This window comes from Lemur catta, chromosome 7 (assembly GCF_020740605.2).
Source record: "Lemur catta isolate mLemCat1 chromosome 7, mLemCat1.pri, whole genome shotgun sequence".
NCBI classification, from domain to species: Eukaryota; Metazoa; Chordata; class Mammalia; order Primates; family Lemuridae; genus Lemur; species Lemur catta.
This window is the reverse complement of record NC_059134.1, coordinates 15120543-15137530: the sequence shown is the minus strand read 5'-3', so window position 1 is coordinate 15137530 and position 16988 is coordinate 15120543. Positions and strand designations below refer to the sequence as shown.

Below are 16988 nucleotides of genomic sequence, written 5' to 3'. Positions count from 1 at the left end.
TGCCTGAGTCCTCATCTTAAAAAGGGCGGCCCTACCCTGCAGGGCGTTTGGGGGTAAAATGTCTTAGTGTGCCGGTGCTGAGAAGAGCTCCCCCTGAGTGCTGGCCATTCCCAGCTGCTCTGCAGCCCGTGGGGGTCACCGTGGGAGACCTTGATGGCTGCATGTCCACAGCGGGGGTCTCAGCTGCTGGTAGCTGCAGATAGACAACCAGAGACGGGTCTACTGATGTGATCAGGTGCTGTCCTGGCTGTGTTGGCTTTAAGGAAAAGATCACTGTGGCGGGATTAGTAACGAGGGCTGCGAGGGGGAAGTGGGCTGGGAAGGGGGCTGCAGCCCAGGCTGTTGGCTGTCGGGGCTGGTGTGGGGGAGGGAGGTGGAAAGCTGCAGACATGGGGACAGAGGGCTCGGGATCACAGGAGGTGCGGCCAGAGGGACCAGCGTGGCTCTGCTGTCTCCCCCATCCCGCCACATCTGTTCAGCGCCCTTGCCTCCTGAGTTTTCATTCAGAGATGTTCCCGAAACGTCTCTGCTGTTTTCCAAATGGCAAAACTGCTACTGCCTGGGGTGCCCGCCCTGGCCCAGGTGGCTCAGCACCTCTCCCACCTCCTCCCTCGCCTCTCAGCACTCTGGGCCACATCCCGCGAGGCCAGAGTGCTCTTCCCGAGTCTGGTCATGTCGGTCTCCTGCGTCAGTGCCTGCCGCCACTTGCAGGACAAAGCAGGAGCTCCTTCAGGTGTCTAGCACGGCCCCTGCCTGTGTCCAGCCTCAGTCTCCTGTCCTGCCCATACTCAATTTAGGGGCTTCCTGAACATTCCCTGTGCTCTCTGTAAATACGCTGCTTTCTCCCCCACCCACAGTCCTGTTTGGTGGCGAGGCTTGTTTCCTGACTCCCACCCTGTCCTCTTCCACAGCTTCCTCCCAGTCCTCTGTGGGACACTGTTCACTTCGTGCTGTAATCGGTGGCTTTCATCTCTCTCCCCCACGCGCACTGTGAGGGTGAGGCCTGGGTCTAGCGCAATCCGGGGACATCTAGATGCCCGCCAGTTACGGAGTGAACTGATGGGTGGGCGCCGGGGCCTCGCTCGGCAAGTCTTGAGAATCATTTTGGGTCTTGGGAATAAGACAAAAAGGATCTCACAAAAGCAGTTTCTAGGAAGTCATGTTCTGGCAGCAACAGAGTAGAGTGAAGAGGGACCAGAGGCCCACGTGGCGGCCAGTGCTTCCATCTGGGTGTGCGATTCTGTAGGGAGGTGGCTGCAGGGATGGCAGGGAGGGGCCGTGCAGGGGCAGGGAGGGCGAGTGAGGCTTTGGGTGGGGCCGGTGGGGGAGGGATGCTGAGGAGGAGGCTCGGTTTCGCGTCAGGGGAGGGAGGTGCTGTGGTGGACCGTTCGTCACCTTGAGATCTCCCTGAGAGGTCAGGGAAAACGAAGCGAGTCTTTATGCTTTTCTCTATGGTACACATTTTCTATTTTGAAGATACATATTTCCAATGTTTTATTTTGAAAATTTTTCATACCTATAAAATGTTGCAAATATAATGAAAGCAAAAAATAAAAAAAGACTAGCACAATGAGCACCTCCTACCCTGTGTGTGCATTCACTAGTCGTTCAGCGTGACCACGGTTAACGCCTGTCTCCTCGCACACGCACGCACGCGTGTTTCGGTGCCGTTTCCGAGTCAGGCGCGGCTCTGCGACGCCCCTCCCCAGACACGTCAGCCCGCAGCTCCCGAGAACAGGGACGTTCTCCCACGGAGCCATGGCGAGGAGGTCACACCCAGAAACGGTGGCATTGGCACAGCGCTGTGAGCCAGCGTGCTGTCCACACTGTGCATCTCCCTCAGCCGCCCCCAAAGTGTGCTTTACACCTTTCTGACAAATCCTAGGGTGTGGTCAAGGGTCATGTCTTATACTGCATCATGAGGTTCCTTTAGACTCTTTCCAGTCTAGAGCGGTTCCTCCAAGCCTTTTATTTTTGTAGTCTCTTACGGCATTGGTGTTTCTGGAAAGTTCAGACCAGTTACTTTGCAGGATGTCTCTCGGTTTGGATTTTTTCGGTTGTTGTTCACGGTCTGAGTTGAGAAGCACCGCCGAGGTGACACTGCAACCTTCTCAGGACGAACCGGCTCTTGGGTGGTGGGAAGGTTGGGAGAGGAGCCCGAGTCCCTGGTTCCCGGGGGGTCCACTGCTTTCTCCATCACGAAGGGACTGTCGCCTGGGTTATGAATGCATCACATCCGGCGATACTTTGAATGCCTGAGTGTCTGGTCCCCGGCAGCCGCGCCCAGCAGCCCGGCATTCGCTGCTGACGATTCTCGCGTGTGCGGACTGTTGCTGTGGCGGGTGCAGATGGGATTCCTTGTGGTGTAACTGCTTCTATCATTAGCAGCTGGTTTTTCTCTATGAAAGAATAGCTTTCCTAGCCAGGCGAGGTGGCTCACACCTGTAATCCCAGCGCTTTGGGGCGGGAGGATGACTTGAGGCCAGGAGTTCAAGACCAGCCTGGGTAATAGAGCAAGACCCTATGTCTACAAAAAAATTGAAAAAGAAAGAAAGAAAAAAAAAAGAATAGCTTTTCTTCTCCCCTCATAAACTGTTTTGAAATTACATTTTAGACTCAGGGTGGACTGCTGCACCCCCCACCCTGTTTTATTGTTCTGAGTGTGTAACAGTTTCACCCTGTTGTTATTTATTTTGGTGTTTATGTTACCCTGACTTTAGCTAGTGAGGGCTTTGTCAGGTCGGCCGTGCTGGGGTTTCAGTGCTCGCTCACTTCCTGCAGAAACAGAATGTTCCAGGTTCGCCTTACGCTTTCCCTGCCCCAGATCTGAAATCAGTCATTTCTCCAGGGAGCCCTGGCTCCTTTCGGTAGAGAAGGGCACTCAGAAACCAAGTTCTGGGCGCTGCTGGGGAGGGCATTGCTTTTAGGCAATTTTTAAAAAATCCTGAGCTTTTCCTGACAGCTCAGATCCCAGTGCGTGTCTGTGTCTCCCTGTCCCCACACTGGGAGTTGGCTCCGGGCAGCGTCTGTGTATTGCGTCTTTGCTGGGGCCTCCTGGATGTGATACAGTTTCAGAATTGCTAACCCCAGTCTATTGCCAACAACAGCCTAGTACATAAAAATTGATATAGTTTTCAATTCATTTTGGTCTTAGGATATATACCACTGTGTTCAAAAATTATTTGGATTGATTTTTGTGTTATTCCTTCTGGGAAAGATCAGATTCACAAGATACCTATTTTTTGATAATCAGATTAAAAGTGTGTATTCATGCTGGGCGCGCTGGCTCACGCCTGTAATCCTAGCACTCTGGGAAGCCGAGGCGGGTGGATCGCTTGAGGTCAGGAGTTCAAGACCAGCCTGAGCAAGAGCGAGACCCCATCTCTACTAAAAATAGAAAGAAATTATCTGGACAACTAAAAATATATATAGAAAAAATTAGCCGGGCATGGTGGCGCATGCCTGTAGTCCCAGCTACTTGGGAGGCTGAGGCAGGAGGATTGCTTGAGCCCAGGAGTTTGAGGTTGCTGTGAGCTAGGCTGACACCACAGCACTCTAGCCAGGCAACAGAGTGAGACTCTGTCTGAAAAAAAAAAAAAAAAAAAAAAAAAAAAAAAAAGGTGTATTCAAAGGAGCGGGGGAAGAAGTCAAGAAGGGTTTATTGCTGCAGAGGGAGGCACTTAGTAAAGTTTCCAGTTTAGGATCAAGACCAAGAAAGAGGCCACCCCTGCCCCCACCGCACACCGCAGCTGCTGGCGCCTGGTCTGTGCAGAGCTGCCTTTTCGAGGCCTCCGGGCACTCAGCCAGCGCCTGGGTGCGCAGACCCGTGCGTCCTCACACGGCCTCACAGTGGCTGTCCCTCCCAGGTACTCGGACCCCAAGCAGTGGACAGCCTTCCTGGGCCTGCACGACCAGAGCAAGCGCAGCGCCCCTGGGGTGCAGGAGCGCAAACTCAAGCGCATCATCTCCCACCCCTCCTTCAACGACTACACCTTCGACTACGACATGGCGCTGCTGGAGCTGGAGCAGCCCGTTGAGTACAGCTCCGTGGTGCGGCCTATCTGCCTGCCCGATGCCACCCATGTCTTCCCTGCGGGCAAGGCCATCTGGGTCACAGGCTGGGGGCACACCCAGCAGGCAGGTGAGCCTTGGGCGGGGGCCCGCAGAGCGCCTGGGGCCTTCCCTATTCTGTGGTCCCTCTGCGTTTCCAGTTCACATCTGCTGGCCTCTGGGCTGGTGGCTCACCTGCCCCTTTTCCCTCTGCCTGGCAGGACGAGGCTGTCCAGGGCGGAATGGAGGTGTCTTAACGGAGGGTGTGGGATTTGCAGGCCGGGCTCTGGATTGGAGGCCTCACAGGCTGGCTTTGCTCCTTAAGTACCTGAGGGACCTCGGCAAGGTGCTTAAGCTCTCTGACCCTGTCTCTTCATCTGCAAAATGAAGAACAAAACACCTTCCCAGATGGTCCTTAAGAAATGTGAGAGCGTGGGTCCGAAGCACTTTGTGACTGAGAGGGGCCCCCTGGGCAGTGCCTGCGTCACGCCCCGTCACGGGAACCAGCCTCCACTGCCACCTGGGCCTTCTGCTGCGGCTGAGGGAAGCGGGCATTAGTAGGAAAATGCTAGATTGAAAAAAATCTGCTATAATATTAACGTAACACATTGCAGAAAAGGTGTAGAGTAGAGAAGAAAAAGAACAAGCCAGCCTGACAGCTCTGCTGCCCCGACAAAACCCGGTGGCATTCGTGCACTTTCTCTCTGTCTGCCTGCTTGTTGTTTCCTGGCCCCTGGTTACCGTGGTGTCTTTGGATCTCACATCACATGACAGATTTTCAGCATGTCCCCGCTTACTCTCTGTGGCTGCCTCCCAGATGTGCCCTCAGTTACTTAACCGTTTGTCAGCCGCTCAGCCCGGCCCGCCCTGCCCCTCCCCAGGCTCGGCGGCGCTGGTCCTGCAGAAGGGCGAGATCCGAGTCATCAACCAGACCACGTGCGAGAAGCTCCTGCCGCAGCAGATCACGCCCCGCATGATGTGCGCCGGCTTCCTCAGCGGCGGCGTGGACGCCTGCCAGGTGCGAGGCCGGCAGCAGGGGCGGCGGGCGGGCCGAGGCGGGGCAGGGAGGCGGGGCAGGGGCTCACGGCAGGCCTGTCTCTGCCCAGGGTGACTCCGGGGGCCCCCTGTCCAGCGTGGAGGACGGGCAGATCTTCCTGGCCGGCGTGGTGAGCTGGGGGGAAGGCTGCGCGCAGAGGAACAAGCCGGGCGTGTACACGAGGCTCCCTGTGTTGCGGGCCTGGATCAAAGAGCAAACTGGGGTGTAGGCGCAGGGGCCGCCCACCCCAATGTGCACATCTTTCGGGCCACCGGATGCACCTACCTGCAGGGCTGCACACCGGACACGCCAACACCCGCACCCACAGGCCTCCTGGACCGCTTACTGCATCCCTGCCTTGGGCCCCCAGACTGTGAACGGCATCCCCGGGACTGCCTGCCGGAGAGCCCTCCCCCCCCCAGCTCCACAGTGGGGCTGGGGGCTGAGGCAGGGAGGACACTGATGGTGCTGGTGGCCCAGCCAGGGGCAAAGGTTTGAAGACACAGCCTCCCCCTGCAGCCCCAAGCTGAGCCAGGACTCTTCCCTGCAGATGTGCTTCTTCTGTCTCCGAGGAGCAGCCGCGGCCAGCTTCCGGGACTTCCTGGGTGGAGATGGGGGTGCAGGCTCTGGGGACACACTCATCAGGAAACCCAGGCCTGGAGAACCTTGGGGAACAGGCCTCAGATTGGAATTGTTTCACCAGCCCCCCGGGATGGGCTTCAGTGTGTGTATGTGTGTATATGAGTAAAACATTTTATTTCTTTTTAAGTATTTTTTTTTCTTACTAGAGTTGGGCCCTCCTTTCTCCTTCCTTCTAGCTCTGTCTGCAAGCAACTGGATTTAAATACCCCTGAGCACAGATGCTGAAGTCCAGCTGAGCTGGGCCCACCATGCCCCATCTCCTCAGGCCAGCAAGGGGCTGTGCTCCTGCTCCTACTGTAGCTCCCGAGCCCAGGGGCCTGGTGCCCTGAGAGGAGGCCCACACGGGCTGGCGGGGGAGCCTGGCGTGTTATGGGAAGGGGATGCGGCCGCTGCCCAGGCCTGGGCCCAACCTAGGAGGGGGAGCAGCTTTGTCAGAGGGAGATGGGAGGAAGCGTGGCTTTGCATTCGGTGAGGAGGTGGTCATGTGAGCTGTGTGTGTGTGTGCGCGCGTGTGTGTGTGTGTGTGTGTGTGCGCGTGTGTGCGTGCGTGCGTGTGTGTGTGTGTGTGTGTGTGCACCCAGACACGAGGCCGAGCATGAACCCCAGCTGTGCAGCCTGGGCTGAGTGGATGGGTCCTGAAGCCTTGGAGGAATGAAGCTGCCTTGCTCGAGGGCACCCACACCTCCTCTGCCACCCCCCTTGATTTTTACCTATTAATGTGAAACATTTTCTCTCTCTGTGCTTGGGGTGGCCCAGAGGGACAGTGCCAAAGATCTGGGGAGGAGTTAGGGAGCTTTTGAAGGGACATTTGAGGGCTGCTTGTATGTTGAGGCACCATGCCAGCTGGGGAAGAGGAGTGGCGTAGGGAGAGCGGTCACATGGCCAGTGTGATGAGGGCAGAGGGGTGGCCTTTGCTCATCGCTGTGTCCCCAGGTCAGGCCTGTTAGTACAAATTTGATAAAGGAGTGGTCTTTGCTCTCCACGACTATGGAAACAAAATGGAGGAAAGGATACGGTCTCGGGGAGCAATCGGCAAGACTTCCTGGAGGAGGTGGGGTTTGAGCTGCCTCTTTCCTTTTAGCCTGAGTGTTTCACTCTCTTGAGGGAAAGAAAGGTTTTGTCTGGAACCTGCATAAGCATTCATGTTGGACTTTCCTCCCAGGGAGGGGAGAGAATATCTGTTCTTACCAAGGTGTGGGAAGTAGAAAGAATGAAGATGACACTGAAAGACTATGCAGACTGTACCGTGTTGTACGTGTCATTCTTTTTCTCCCCTGACACGGTCACTTCCTCCTGATTGCGTTGGACAGAAGTGTCCCAGTGCAGGTGCTGAGCAAGAGACTATGTTAAATGGACAGGTTTCACGTGACACGTGTGTGATCTGGTTCCTAAGTGTGCGTGAACGTTCACCCACAGCACCCTCACTTTCCACTGTGGCCTGACATCTGTCTCGCCGGCTCACTCCCCGGTCAGATACTCGGGCCGGGCTGCCAGAAGACTCCTGTGAAATGCCTGCTCCCGAATGGCAGTCTCGCTCCAGTTCTCCTGTTCTAGGTTGATGTGGTTTCGCAGACTCAGTTTCCCACCTGGGGAGCGGCTTGAAAACACAGATGGGTCCTTCAGGATCACCCCCACCCTCTCCAGGACTCTCAATGGGAGGTCTGGGGTGGTGACCAGGCGTGCCAACTGTGACAGCAGTTCTCAGTGTGCTCCCGGGGCAGGGGCACTGGGTTTGCTGGGACTCAGGTAGCTCATGTTTCACCCAGACCTCCTGGATCAGAAACTCAGTCGGAGGCTGGTGGTCTGTGCTCTGTGAGGCCTTCCAAGTGATCCTAACACATGGTGAAGTTTGAGAAGCACTGTGCTAGCAGTGGGTCTTGCCACGTCAAGTGCCATGGACTCATGGCACCACGAGGCACTCCACTGGGCACCCAGAGCTGCGGCTTGCAGACTTGCCCTTGGCCACAATGGGATCCAGGCTGAATCTGGGGAAGCATTTGAGTCCTGGAAAATCAGTGGGGTATCAGTGCCTTTAAAAAGATTATGGAGGCTGGTGCGGTGGCTCACGCCTGTAATCCTAGCACTTTGGGAGGCTGAGGCAGGAGGATGGCTTGAGGCCAGGAGTTCAAGACCAGCCTGAGCAAGAGCAAGACCCCATCTCTACAAAAAATAGAAAACTTAGCCAGGTGCAGTGGCACAGGCCTGTAGTCCCAGATACTCGGGAGGCTGAGGCAGAAGGATTGCATGAGCCCAGGAGTTTGAGGTTGTAGTGAGCTATGATGATGCCGCTGCACTCTACCTAGGGTGTAGGGTGACAAGTGAAACTCTTGCCTCAAAAAAAAAAAAAAAAAAAAAAAAAAAAAGATTATGGAGCCAAGTTACTTTCAACTTGGGGATCAGAATAGGCTAGAATCCTTAACCAGTGGGAAGTCAGACACATCACAGAGACACATTGCTGATAGCTCTAATGAAGACAGACATGACTGGTACAAACAGTCTGAGTTGATGGTGCACATCGGCCAGAGGCCTGTGTGGGCCTCTACTGACCTGACCTGCCTTCCCCACCTGGGCGGTGCTGCAGCTGGGTCTGGAGTCAGAGGAGGGACAGCTGGGTGAGCTGGGGACATACCCCTTGCACCGAGGCCTGGGCGTCCTAGGGAGAGCGCAGGGCTGTGGTTGGGCCCCCACAATCTCAGTGCTCCCCCCTGGAGTCTTTCCTCCTGACTAGATATTTTTGTTGCTTGGATCTTAAGATGATCCATCTCTCTGGTCCCTCCAAGCTACCTTGTATCTCAGATGTTTTAGCCACTAATCAAAAGCATGTAGTTTCATGAATGTTTAACTCCGGTCCTGCCCATTGTAGCCACAGAGAGTCTGACCTAGATTCTGCAGGAATCACAGTGAAATTTGGATTAGTTAGGACGAACTTTGTGGAAGAGTTAAGGTGTCAAATCCTGAACCCAGGTTGGAGGTCTCCAGAGACGTGGAGCCATGCACCCTGGGGCCAGGGAGGCCATTGTTCCTGCTGCTGGCCACACGGTGGCGATGTTGGGCTGTTCAGGGGAGTGCGCTCGCCGGCTGGGTGGGGCCTGGGGGCCATCTGCTCTCACCAGGCTGCGGCTGCTTCCCGGTCTCCTTTCAGGGCAGTGCAGTGCAGTCGGTGCCTGTCTCGGAGTGAGCATCCAAGGAGGCCCCCAGCACAAAGCCTCTGGTCAGTCCTTCAGCCCTTTAGTGCCCCCCACCCCTACCCCAGCCTGCAGGCAGGGCCTGCTGGCACGCAAGCTCTGGGACCTGAGGACGACACATTCCCAGGGAAACCTCAAAAGATGGCTTTGGGGTTGAGGAGAATAGAGAGGGGAACTGCGGGCAGAGGTGGGTGTTACCTCCGTAAGGAAGCAAGCAGGTGTGAAACATTACACAACTGGCTCCGGAGACAGCTGTGCAAGGTCACCTACAACACGTAGGCATGTCTGTTCATACACACATACACACAGGCATTTTAGAGGTAGAGTCGTGAGAGTGTGTGTGTGTGTGTGTGTGTGTTGGGGATTGACCTCCCCAGTCTGGGAATAAACTGAGTAGAATATGCCACAAGAACTTGACCTGGCTGCTACGCCAGGTCATCTCCCTCCCCTCCAGGGCACCCAAGATGCCCACAGACTCTAAGTCAGCTGCAGGTGACCAAGTGTTGTTTTTCACTTGTGCAGGCGTGAGATGCATGCGCATGCATGTGCACGTGTGTTGCCCACCTGCAGCCACATGTGAGGGAAATTGGATCTTTTAGCCAGAGATTCTCAGACATATGAGTTTCACGGAGCAGTGAAATGATAAGAGAAACTCAGGTCTAGCATGGCCAACATTTAATGAAGAAGGCTGCTAAGTGTTCCAAGTGTTTTATGTGTCCCATTTTATTTAAAACCCACAAGAACCTTATGATCATTTCCATTTTACAGGCGCCAAAGCACCAAGAGTTTGAATGACATGTGCAAAGTCCCACACCTAGGAGGTGCAGCAGTGGGTCAAGGCTCTGAATGCTGGTGCCGTGGCTCCAGCGTTGCAGCATGGTGCTGTCTGTGTAATGCACCACACACTGCTGTTCACGGACTGTCACCATCATTTCATAAAGAAAGGAAATTTTAACATGCAGACCGAAGGTGGGTCACACTCTGAGTATAAAAGACAGTCTTCTAAATGCTTTAATTTTTGTGGAAACACTCAAACTGTCTCAGGGCAGCATACATGTGTGGACCAGCATTTGGGAACATTCCTATGAGTGTGAGCTCTCCTTTCTTTTGGGAATCCTGGCAGACCTTCCAGAGAGACCTTCTGGCTGCCAGAAGACCCACTCCCCAGGCTGGGGTTGGCTCCAGGCTGGTCATGCACACATCTTTCCTCTGCTTTGCCAGCCTGAGTGCAACAGGGTGTCACTGCTCGTTGGGTCCCTGGGGTCCACCTAGCCAGAGGGAGGGTGATTTTCATCAGCCATGATGCCATCTCGATTTGTCCGGTAAGGATGGCTGGTCTGGGCAGGGAGGAGGGGAGAGTGTTGGTTGGAGGAGGTGGGGACGATGCTTGTCTCAGGCCAGCTGCCAGGCTGGGGTTCCTCGGATATGGTCAGGGAGGGAGCTCGGGAAGGCTCTGACTCCCCCTGAGAGTTATGACACCAAACCCCCAAAGCAGGAATGGGAATATTTCTCACCTGGTTTTAAATCTTAGGACTGCCTAGACGATGGTTCAAACTGCTTTACTACAAGACGACATGACGGGGGAAGATGTCAGGGTGGCCATTTCCCTTAGGTCTGGGGGGTGGCACAGGCTCCCACAAGCCACAGCCAGCAGGTGCCAACAGGGGGACTGGCCTGGCTCTACTCCAGGGCACTGGCTGACCACAAAGGGAGGCCCCTGTCCCATCATGATGTTCCTGGTCCCGGGGCTTGATGCCTTCATCACACTAATTGTTTTTGTGGCCTGTAGTGAGGACACTGTGTTTAGATGAGGAAATCCTAATTCTTAGGATTCCAATGAGCTTGACTATCCTTTTCCTGTTTCTCTCCTTTTCTTCTCAAGAGGACTGTCTGCTCCTCAGTCCCACCATCCTGCGCCTTCAGTTCGGAGACCGTGTGTTCATTCTACTCTTTCCACTCACCTTCCATGGTTTCCTAAAAAGCCACTGTCCAGAGTTGTGTCCAGGCGTAGGTGGAGTCAACTCCATTGTCTGTTTGTTCCATTGTCTCAGAATCTTCCAGCAGGAAGGATGTGTGTATTTTCCTGGGCTGTGAACTTGACTTTCCTTTCCCCTTGGCTGGCTGTACGTCCCCTCCCCACACGCTGCCTTCACCTTGGAGGTTATCACTGTTTCCCTCCCACACCCCTGTGATGGAGAATAGCTCAGTCTCTGTACCACACCTCTCTGGAAGCTCATATGGTCTTGTTTGACTCAACAGGGGAATTCTTCCATCCTGGCCTCTGCTCTTTTCCCACAGAGTTACAAGGACACGGTGTGGGGGCAGGATGGGGAGAGGGACCGGGTCCACCAGGGAAGGGGAGAGATCTCCCTCTCCACACAGAAGTGCCTTCAGAGAACAAGTCCCAAAATATACAGGGCTCCTGACACCTCTTTGAAATTCATAATTGAAGTATTGTCCAAAAACTCAAGGAACAAAAACAGGACAAAAGAAACATATAGGTACAGACTAGGAAAAAAGTAAAATCCATGTTTAAAACACCTGACGCTGGTGTGAAAATTGGGCAATGATTGTATTTATATAAGCCAGGGGAAGGGACGAGAGGAGAAGCCACTCATTAATTCAGCAAATCTGTGCCGTCTGGAACTGACCAGGGAGAAGGGCACTCGATGCTTAGGCTCCTCAGGCCGGGGCAGTCACTCAGGAAAAGCAGGGTCTTAAGGAGTCCAGAGTGGGGTGAGGTCACATGGTCTGGCTGCCTGGCCTGGGCTGAGCACAGGAAAATGTGCTCCTGCCCGAAGCCTTTTTGAGTGTCTGCAAGGACATTTCCCCGAAACTTCAATTGCTCCATGGAACATACTTCCTGGGACAGCTGCTGCCTGAGGGGCATCCTTTTAAAACTGGAAGAGTGCCACCGTCCAGCCAACCTCATAGTTGGGAAAAACTTTAAATTCAAGGTCCCCTAGGCCAAACTACAGCAAGGAATTTGCATCTGCTTCTAACGCTGTGAGAGCACAGGCAGACTCCAGTGCTGGGACCTTGCTGTGCCTCCACCCATCCCTGCCCTTGCCCAGTGGGATACGAAGCCATCTCTGTCTCTCTCTCCCCGCTGGGGACGGGCGCTGGGTAGGATCAGGAAGGTGGTCGACTCCCAACAGTATATAACACATGTAAGCAACAACCAGTAGTGTGTGCTAAGTGCCTTGTACACGTCATCTCATGTCATCGTCGTCACAGTCCTAGGAACTGGATTTTATCATTCTTTGTACATGAGAGGAAACTGAGGCTGGGAGAGGGCCCTGTGAGCATCTTGCTCAAGGTTGCTCAGTAAGGAAGAGGAGGGACGTGGCCCAGCTGCTGGCTCCAAAGCCTGGGCACCGCCTTCGAGCCCTCGCGCTCTGCACCTGGAGCTTTGGGACGCCGGACCCAAGACTTCCTTGCCAGCTACTAAACTCACTGGCTTAGGCACACGTGGAAAAGGCCAACACGAACTTTTAGTAGTTGGGCTCTGAAATGGCTCCTTCAGCAGTTTCCAAATCTTTCCCATTCCCATTTCCTTGGCTACCCCCAGCAGCCCCGGGGCATTTCCCTTCCTCAGGGGCCAAACCATCTGCTTCCTCTTACTCCCTTGCCTGGGGCGGTGGGGACTGAAGGGAGAAAATGTTTCCTTGAGGTCTTGGCCGTGGGCAAGAGAACCACATGTTCCGTCCTCTGATTCAGAAGGATCATTGTAACCCTCATCTTCCTCGGGTGAGCCATGTATTTCCGCTGAATGCTGCTTGGCCTGGCGGAGCTCAAGCAAAGGGAACAGAGGCCCGAAGTGAGGGGATGCCTCAGCCCGGAGCGCAGTGGAAAAGCAGGACTGACAGCGACCCCGCCGGCCGTGGAACGCGTCCTGGGTCCTGCAGGGCGATGCCCTGTGCTCAGACCGTCCAGTCCCAAAGTGTGAGGGGACAGAAATATTTCTGCGTTACCAGTGACGAGGATTTTCACTGGGACCTGGGGGAATGTAGCAGGAGCCAGAGCTGAAACTACAATTCCACTTTGTTATAGTTCAAAGGCTTTTGAAAAAATAGTGTGTTTCATTGGGTATTTATATTAAACAACACCCTTTTGATTTGGCTTTAAAAACAGTACTTTGTGAGTTTGGGTTGAAGGTAAAGCAAGATGGCTTCGGCTTCAGCCCGGCCCGGGTCGGTGCTGGCGAGAGCAGCGGGGCGGCGGGGCGGGCGCTGGGCGCGGGCGGGCGCTGGGGCCGTGGGGCGGGCGCTGGGCGCGGGCGGGCGCTGGGGGCAGGCGGGGCGGGCGCTGGGCCGTGGGGCGGTGAGAGCAGCGGGGCGGGCGCTGGGGCCGTGGGGCGGGCGCTGGGCGCGGGCGGGCGCTGGGGCCGTGGGGCGGGCGCTGGGCGCGGGCGGGCGCTGGGGCCGTGGGGCGGGCGCTGGGCGAGGGCGGGCGCTGGGGGCAGGCGGGGCGGGCGCTGGGCCGTGGGGCGGGCGCTGGGGCGGCGCATCCCGTGCACGGCCCGGCCCCGCTAGGGGTCTCGGCCACGCGCAGACGCCCGCGCTCCCGCAGCCCGCGGCTCCGCCCGGCTGGCTGTGCCGTGTCGCCGCCCCCCTCACCGCTGCAAGGCTGGCACGGGTTGCCGGGCGGCTCATCACATCGTGCCCCGCCGTGCCCTGGAGAAGTTGGAAGACACTTTTCGAATCCCAAGGAGTTCCCGGAGCTCTCGACCTGGACAGCCAGTCTCTGCGCAAGAGGCACAGGCCTCCTCCGCGTGACCTGGGAGTGTCCAGGCTGGAATCACCGGGGAGTCCTTGGCAGATTCCTGGGCTGGAGCAGGTTCGGGGAGGCCACAGGAATTTGGGACCATGGTCAGTGCTCCCGGGAGCCGAGCGCTCGCCCTGCGGTAGAGAGAGCCGCACGGTGCTCCCGCATCACCTCTGCCAGAGCCCGGCTTTCGTGCTGCCTGGTGTGCCTGGAAGTCCTCACAGCTCTAAAGCTGTTCGCCCCCGGGGTTAAACAGCGTCACCCCCTTGAAACTTTCTTTTCTAGCTTTTCAGCCACGTCCACACCGAGTTCCAGGGCCGCTGGGGAGGATGTCGTTTGCGGGCTGCGGAAGCCCCGCCGCGCCAAAGGGCGCCCCGCGCTGTGAGGAGCTCGACCTCCCCGTGGTGCTTCCTCATGATTTAGGGGACGGTCGCAGAGCGGGTTAGGAAGGATGTTAAGATTCCTCTGAGGCCGGGCGCGTGGCTCACGCGTGTAATCCCAGCCCTCTGGGAGGCCGAGGCGGGTGGATCGCTCGAGGTCAGGAGTTCGGGACCAGCCTGAGCGAGACCCCGTCTCTACTAAAAATAGAAATAACAAAAAAAATTATCTGGACAACTAAAAATATATATAGAAAAAAATCAGCCGGGCATGGTGGCGCATGCCTGTAGTCCCAGCTACTCGGGAGGCTGAGGCAGGAGGATTGCTTAAGCCCAGGAGTTTGAGGTTGCTGTGAGCTAGGCTGACGCCACGGCACTCACTCTAGCCCGGGCAACAGAGCGAGACTCTGTCTCAAAAAAAAAAAAAGATTCCTATGATACTTGGTGTTTTAAAAAAGCCAACTGTGACCTGGTCACCAGCCTTCCACTACCGTGGACCCATGTCCTGTAGCTTCACGAAGTTCCTATCCCCGCATTTATTCGTCTGAATGATACTTCGTGACTTCTGACTGCGCCAGGCCTGGTTCTGGGTGCCGGGGGGGGCCACGGCCATTATCCTTAAAATAACTCCGGGAGGAGGGAGAGGCGGAACTAGGAGGCGACTCTCCTGACCAGGCCAGTGAGCGCTCTCGGGCCGGCCCTGCCTGTCACAGGAGCCAGGAAAGAACCTTCGAGAGGCAGGGAGCACAACTGCGTGTCATGAACACTGTTAACGCCCAGCTACTGAAAGCTGAGTTTTCCGTCTGGAAAGGTAAGCGTATTTGTTACCACACGTTCCTGTCACCCTCGATTCACGGGACCGTAGGGTCCATGCCCTTCCTCCTGATGCCTTGACACTTCTCCCTGGGATTGGTGAACCTCTTCTAGCTGCATGTCGGTTATTCTCCGACTGCACCAGAGCTAACCTCTCGCAAGCAAGGACCCAAGCTTGGTGTCGACACTGAACAGGTTATGCAACTTCCTATTCACCGCAGGGACAAGCTTCAGGGTTCGGGGCCTCGGTGCCCAGTGCCGTGGGGCTGGCAGCTGCGTCCGTGGGAGACGGGATCGCGGGGCAAAGCTGAGCTGCTGGCTTTCCTCTGCTCCAGGCTTCGCCCCCTGCGCCCCACTCCAACCTACACTTTCCGGTGGGAGAGGAGCTGGAAAAGCCGCTGCACGCCTGAGAGCTGGGAGGAACCAAGGGCTGTGCACGAAAGGTCCTGGGGCGGAGAGAATCAGAAACTGCAGACATTCCTTCCACCACTGGTGCCTGTTTCCCACAGCGAGGAGGGGCGTGGGAGGAGGGTGGGGCCGGCACCAATTTCACTCCATGTGACAGGGCTTTTGGTCGCAGGTGCTTCAAGGGTGGAGGTTCAGGGCCCCACAGTCCGCCAGGGTCTGGGAGGAGTCCTGGGGGTGGGCACTTGGGTGGTTATAGGGCACTCCAGTGACCCAGGACTGGGGCTCCCACGGTGCCCCCTAACTGAACTGGGAAGGCCCTCTCCTTCAGTGTTCCCTGCTCTGCGGTGAGAGAGGTTCCATATAGGTGTATGTGTCTGTGTATATACATTTGCATGTTTGGGGGCACTTAAAATGTGCAAAGTCAAGGTAGAACTCTTCTCCAAAGCCAGTTTCTTTCTCTTGGGACCACTGACAGTCTCCATGTAGTGGCTTGCAATTCTCATAGGTGTAACACAGATGTGTTGGGGGCCCTGGGGTGCTGTGGAACCCCAGCTTGGGAGAAAAATTATGCACAAATGTGCTGGCACATGAGTTAGGTTCTAGTGGATGATCAGTGCTTAGTTTCCCTTGCAAATGCACGTTGACTCCTGTTTAAATCTCACCCCCTTCTCAGGCCTCTCCAGGTAGCTATGCATATCTCCTCACCTGTTGGAAGTTCTTGGGGAAGGGAAATGGTCTTAGAAAAGTCACTTCATGTTTACGGGATGGAAGAGGAGTGCATGTTTGTGAAGGACATCTGCATGTGTGTGCATTCTGGGTTAGCATACATAGCATGTGTAGTGCCCCTGTAGGAAAGGATGTGTCTGGGTAGGGTCTTTTAAATGCCATTTTAAACTCCTACAGAAGGGCCGGCGCGGAGGCTCATGCCTGTTAATCCCAGCACTCTGGGGGGCCGAGGTGAGAGGATCCCTTGAGCTCAGAAGTTCGAGACCAGTGTGAGCAACAGCAAGACCCCATCTCTACTAAAAATAGAAAAAATTAGCCAGGCTTGGTGGCACATGCCTGTAGTCCCAGCTACTCAGGAGGCTGAGGCAGGAGGATTGCTTGAGCCCAGGAGTTTGAGGTTGCTGTGAGCTAGGCTGATGTCATGGCACTCTAGCCTCGGTAACAGAGTGAGACTCTGTCTCAAAATAAAAACATCCTACAGAGCCAAAATTTTTGATATGATAATGAGCTCTGCTCTTTAAAAAAAAAAAAATTAACACCTACAACTGCTGCTAGCACCTGGCTCTACCGCAGAGCAACTTGGCATGTGTTGGAGAAACAGGCTTCCTCTGAATTAGTCCAGGAAAAGCTATTATGCCTGGAAACAAACCTCCATGCCCAGTTTCTCTGTTGTTTCACGTTTTAATCTCTCTGGCATTGCCCATTCTATTTTGGCTACTTCCCACAGAGACCTCAAAACAAAATCCCCGGGGTGAGGAGGCTGCCTCGCTGCTGGTCCGCAGGCCAGGCAGGCACACTCCTCCACTCCTGCCCTCATCCCACTGTCCACTGTCCCTTCCTCACGAGGCCACCAACACCCCCTTTCCCTGCTCCTTCTTTGATTTTTCTCCTTAGCACCTACTACCAGCTAACATACTATATTATCTCATTTATTGTTGATCACACACCCGTCCCCTCCCGGTTCCCCCACCAAGAATATAACCT

At 55.5% G+C, this 16988-nt stretch overlaps 1 protein-coding gene across 1 annotated transcript in view; it reads left to right on the top strand.

Moving 5' to 3' along the window:
• Positions 1-5854, top strand: part of ST14 (ST14 transmembrane serine protease matriptase) — a 40482-nt gene extending 34628 nt beyond the window's left edge. The window contains exons 17-19 of the mRNA XM_045555678.1: positions 3867-4141; positions 4932-5068; positions 5157-5854. Coding sequence (XP_045411634.1) covers positions 3867-4141; positions 4932-5068; positions 5157-5315 — 571 coding nt within the window. The 3' untranslated portion in view covers positions 5316-5854. The remainder of the gene's footprint in view (positions 1-3866; positions 4142-4931; positions 5069-5156) is intronic.
• The last annotated feature ends 11134 nt before the right edge of the window (positions 5855-16988 follow it).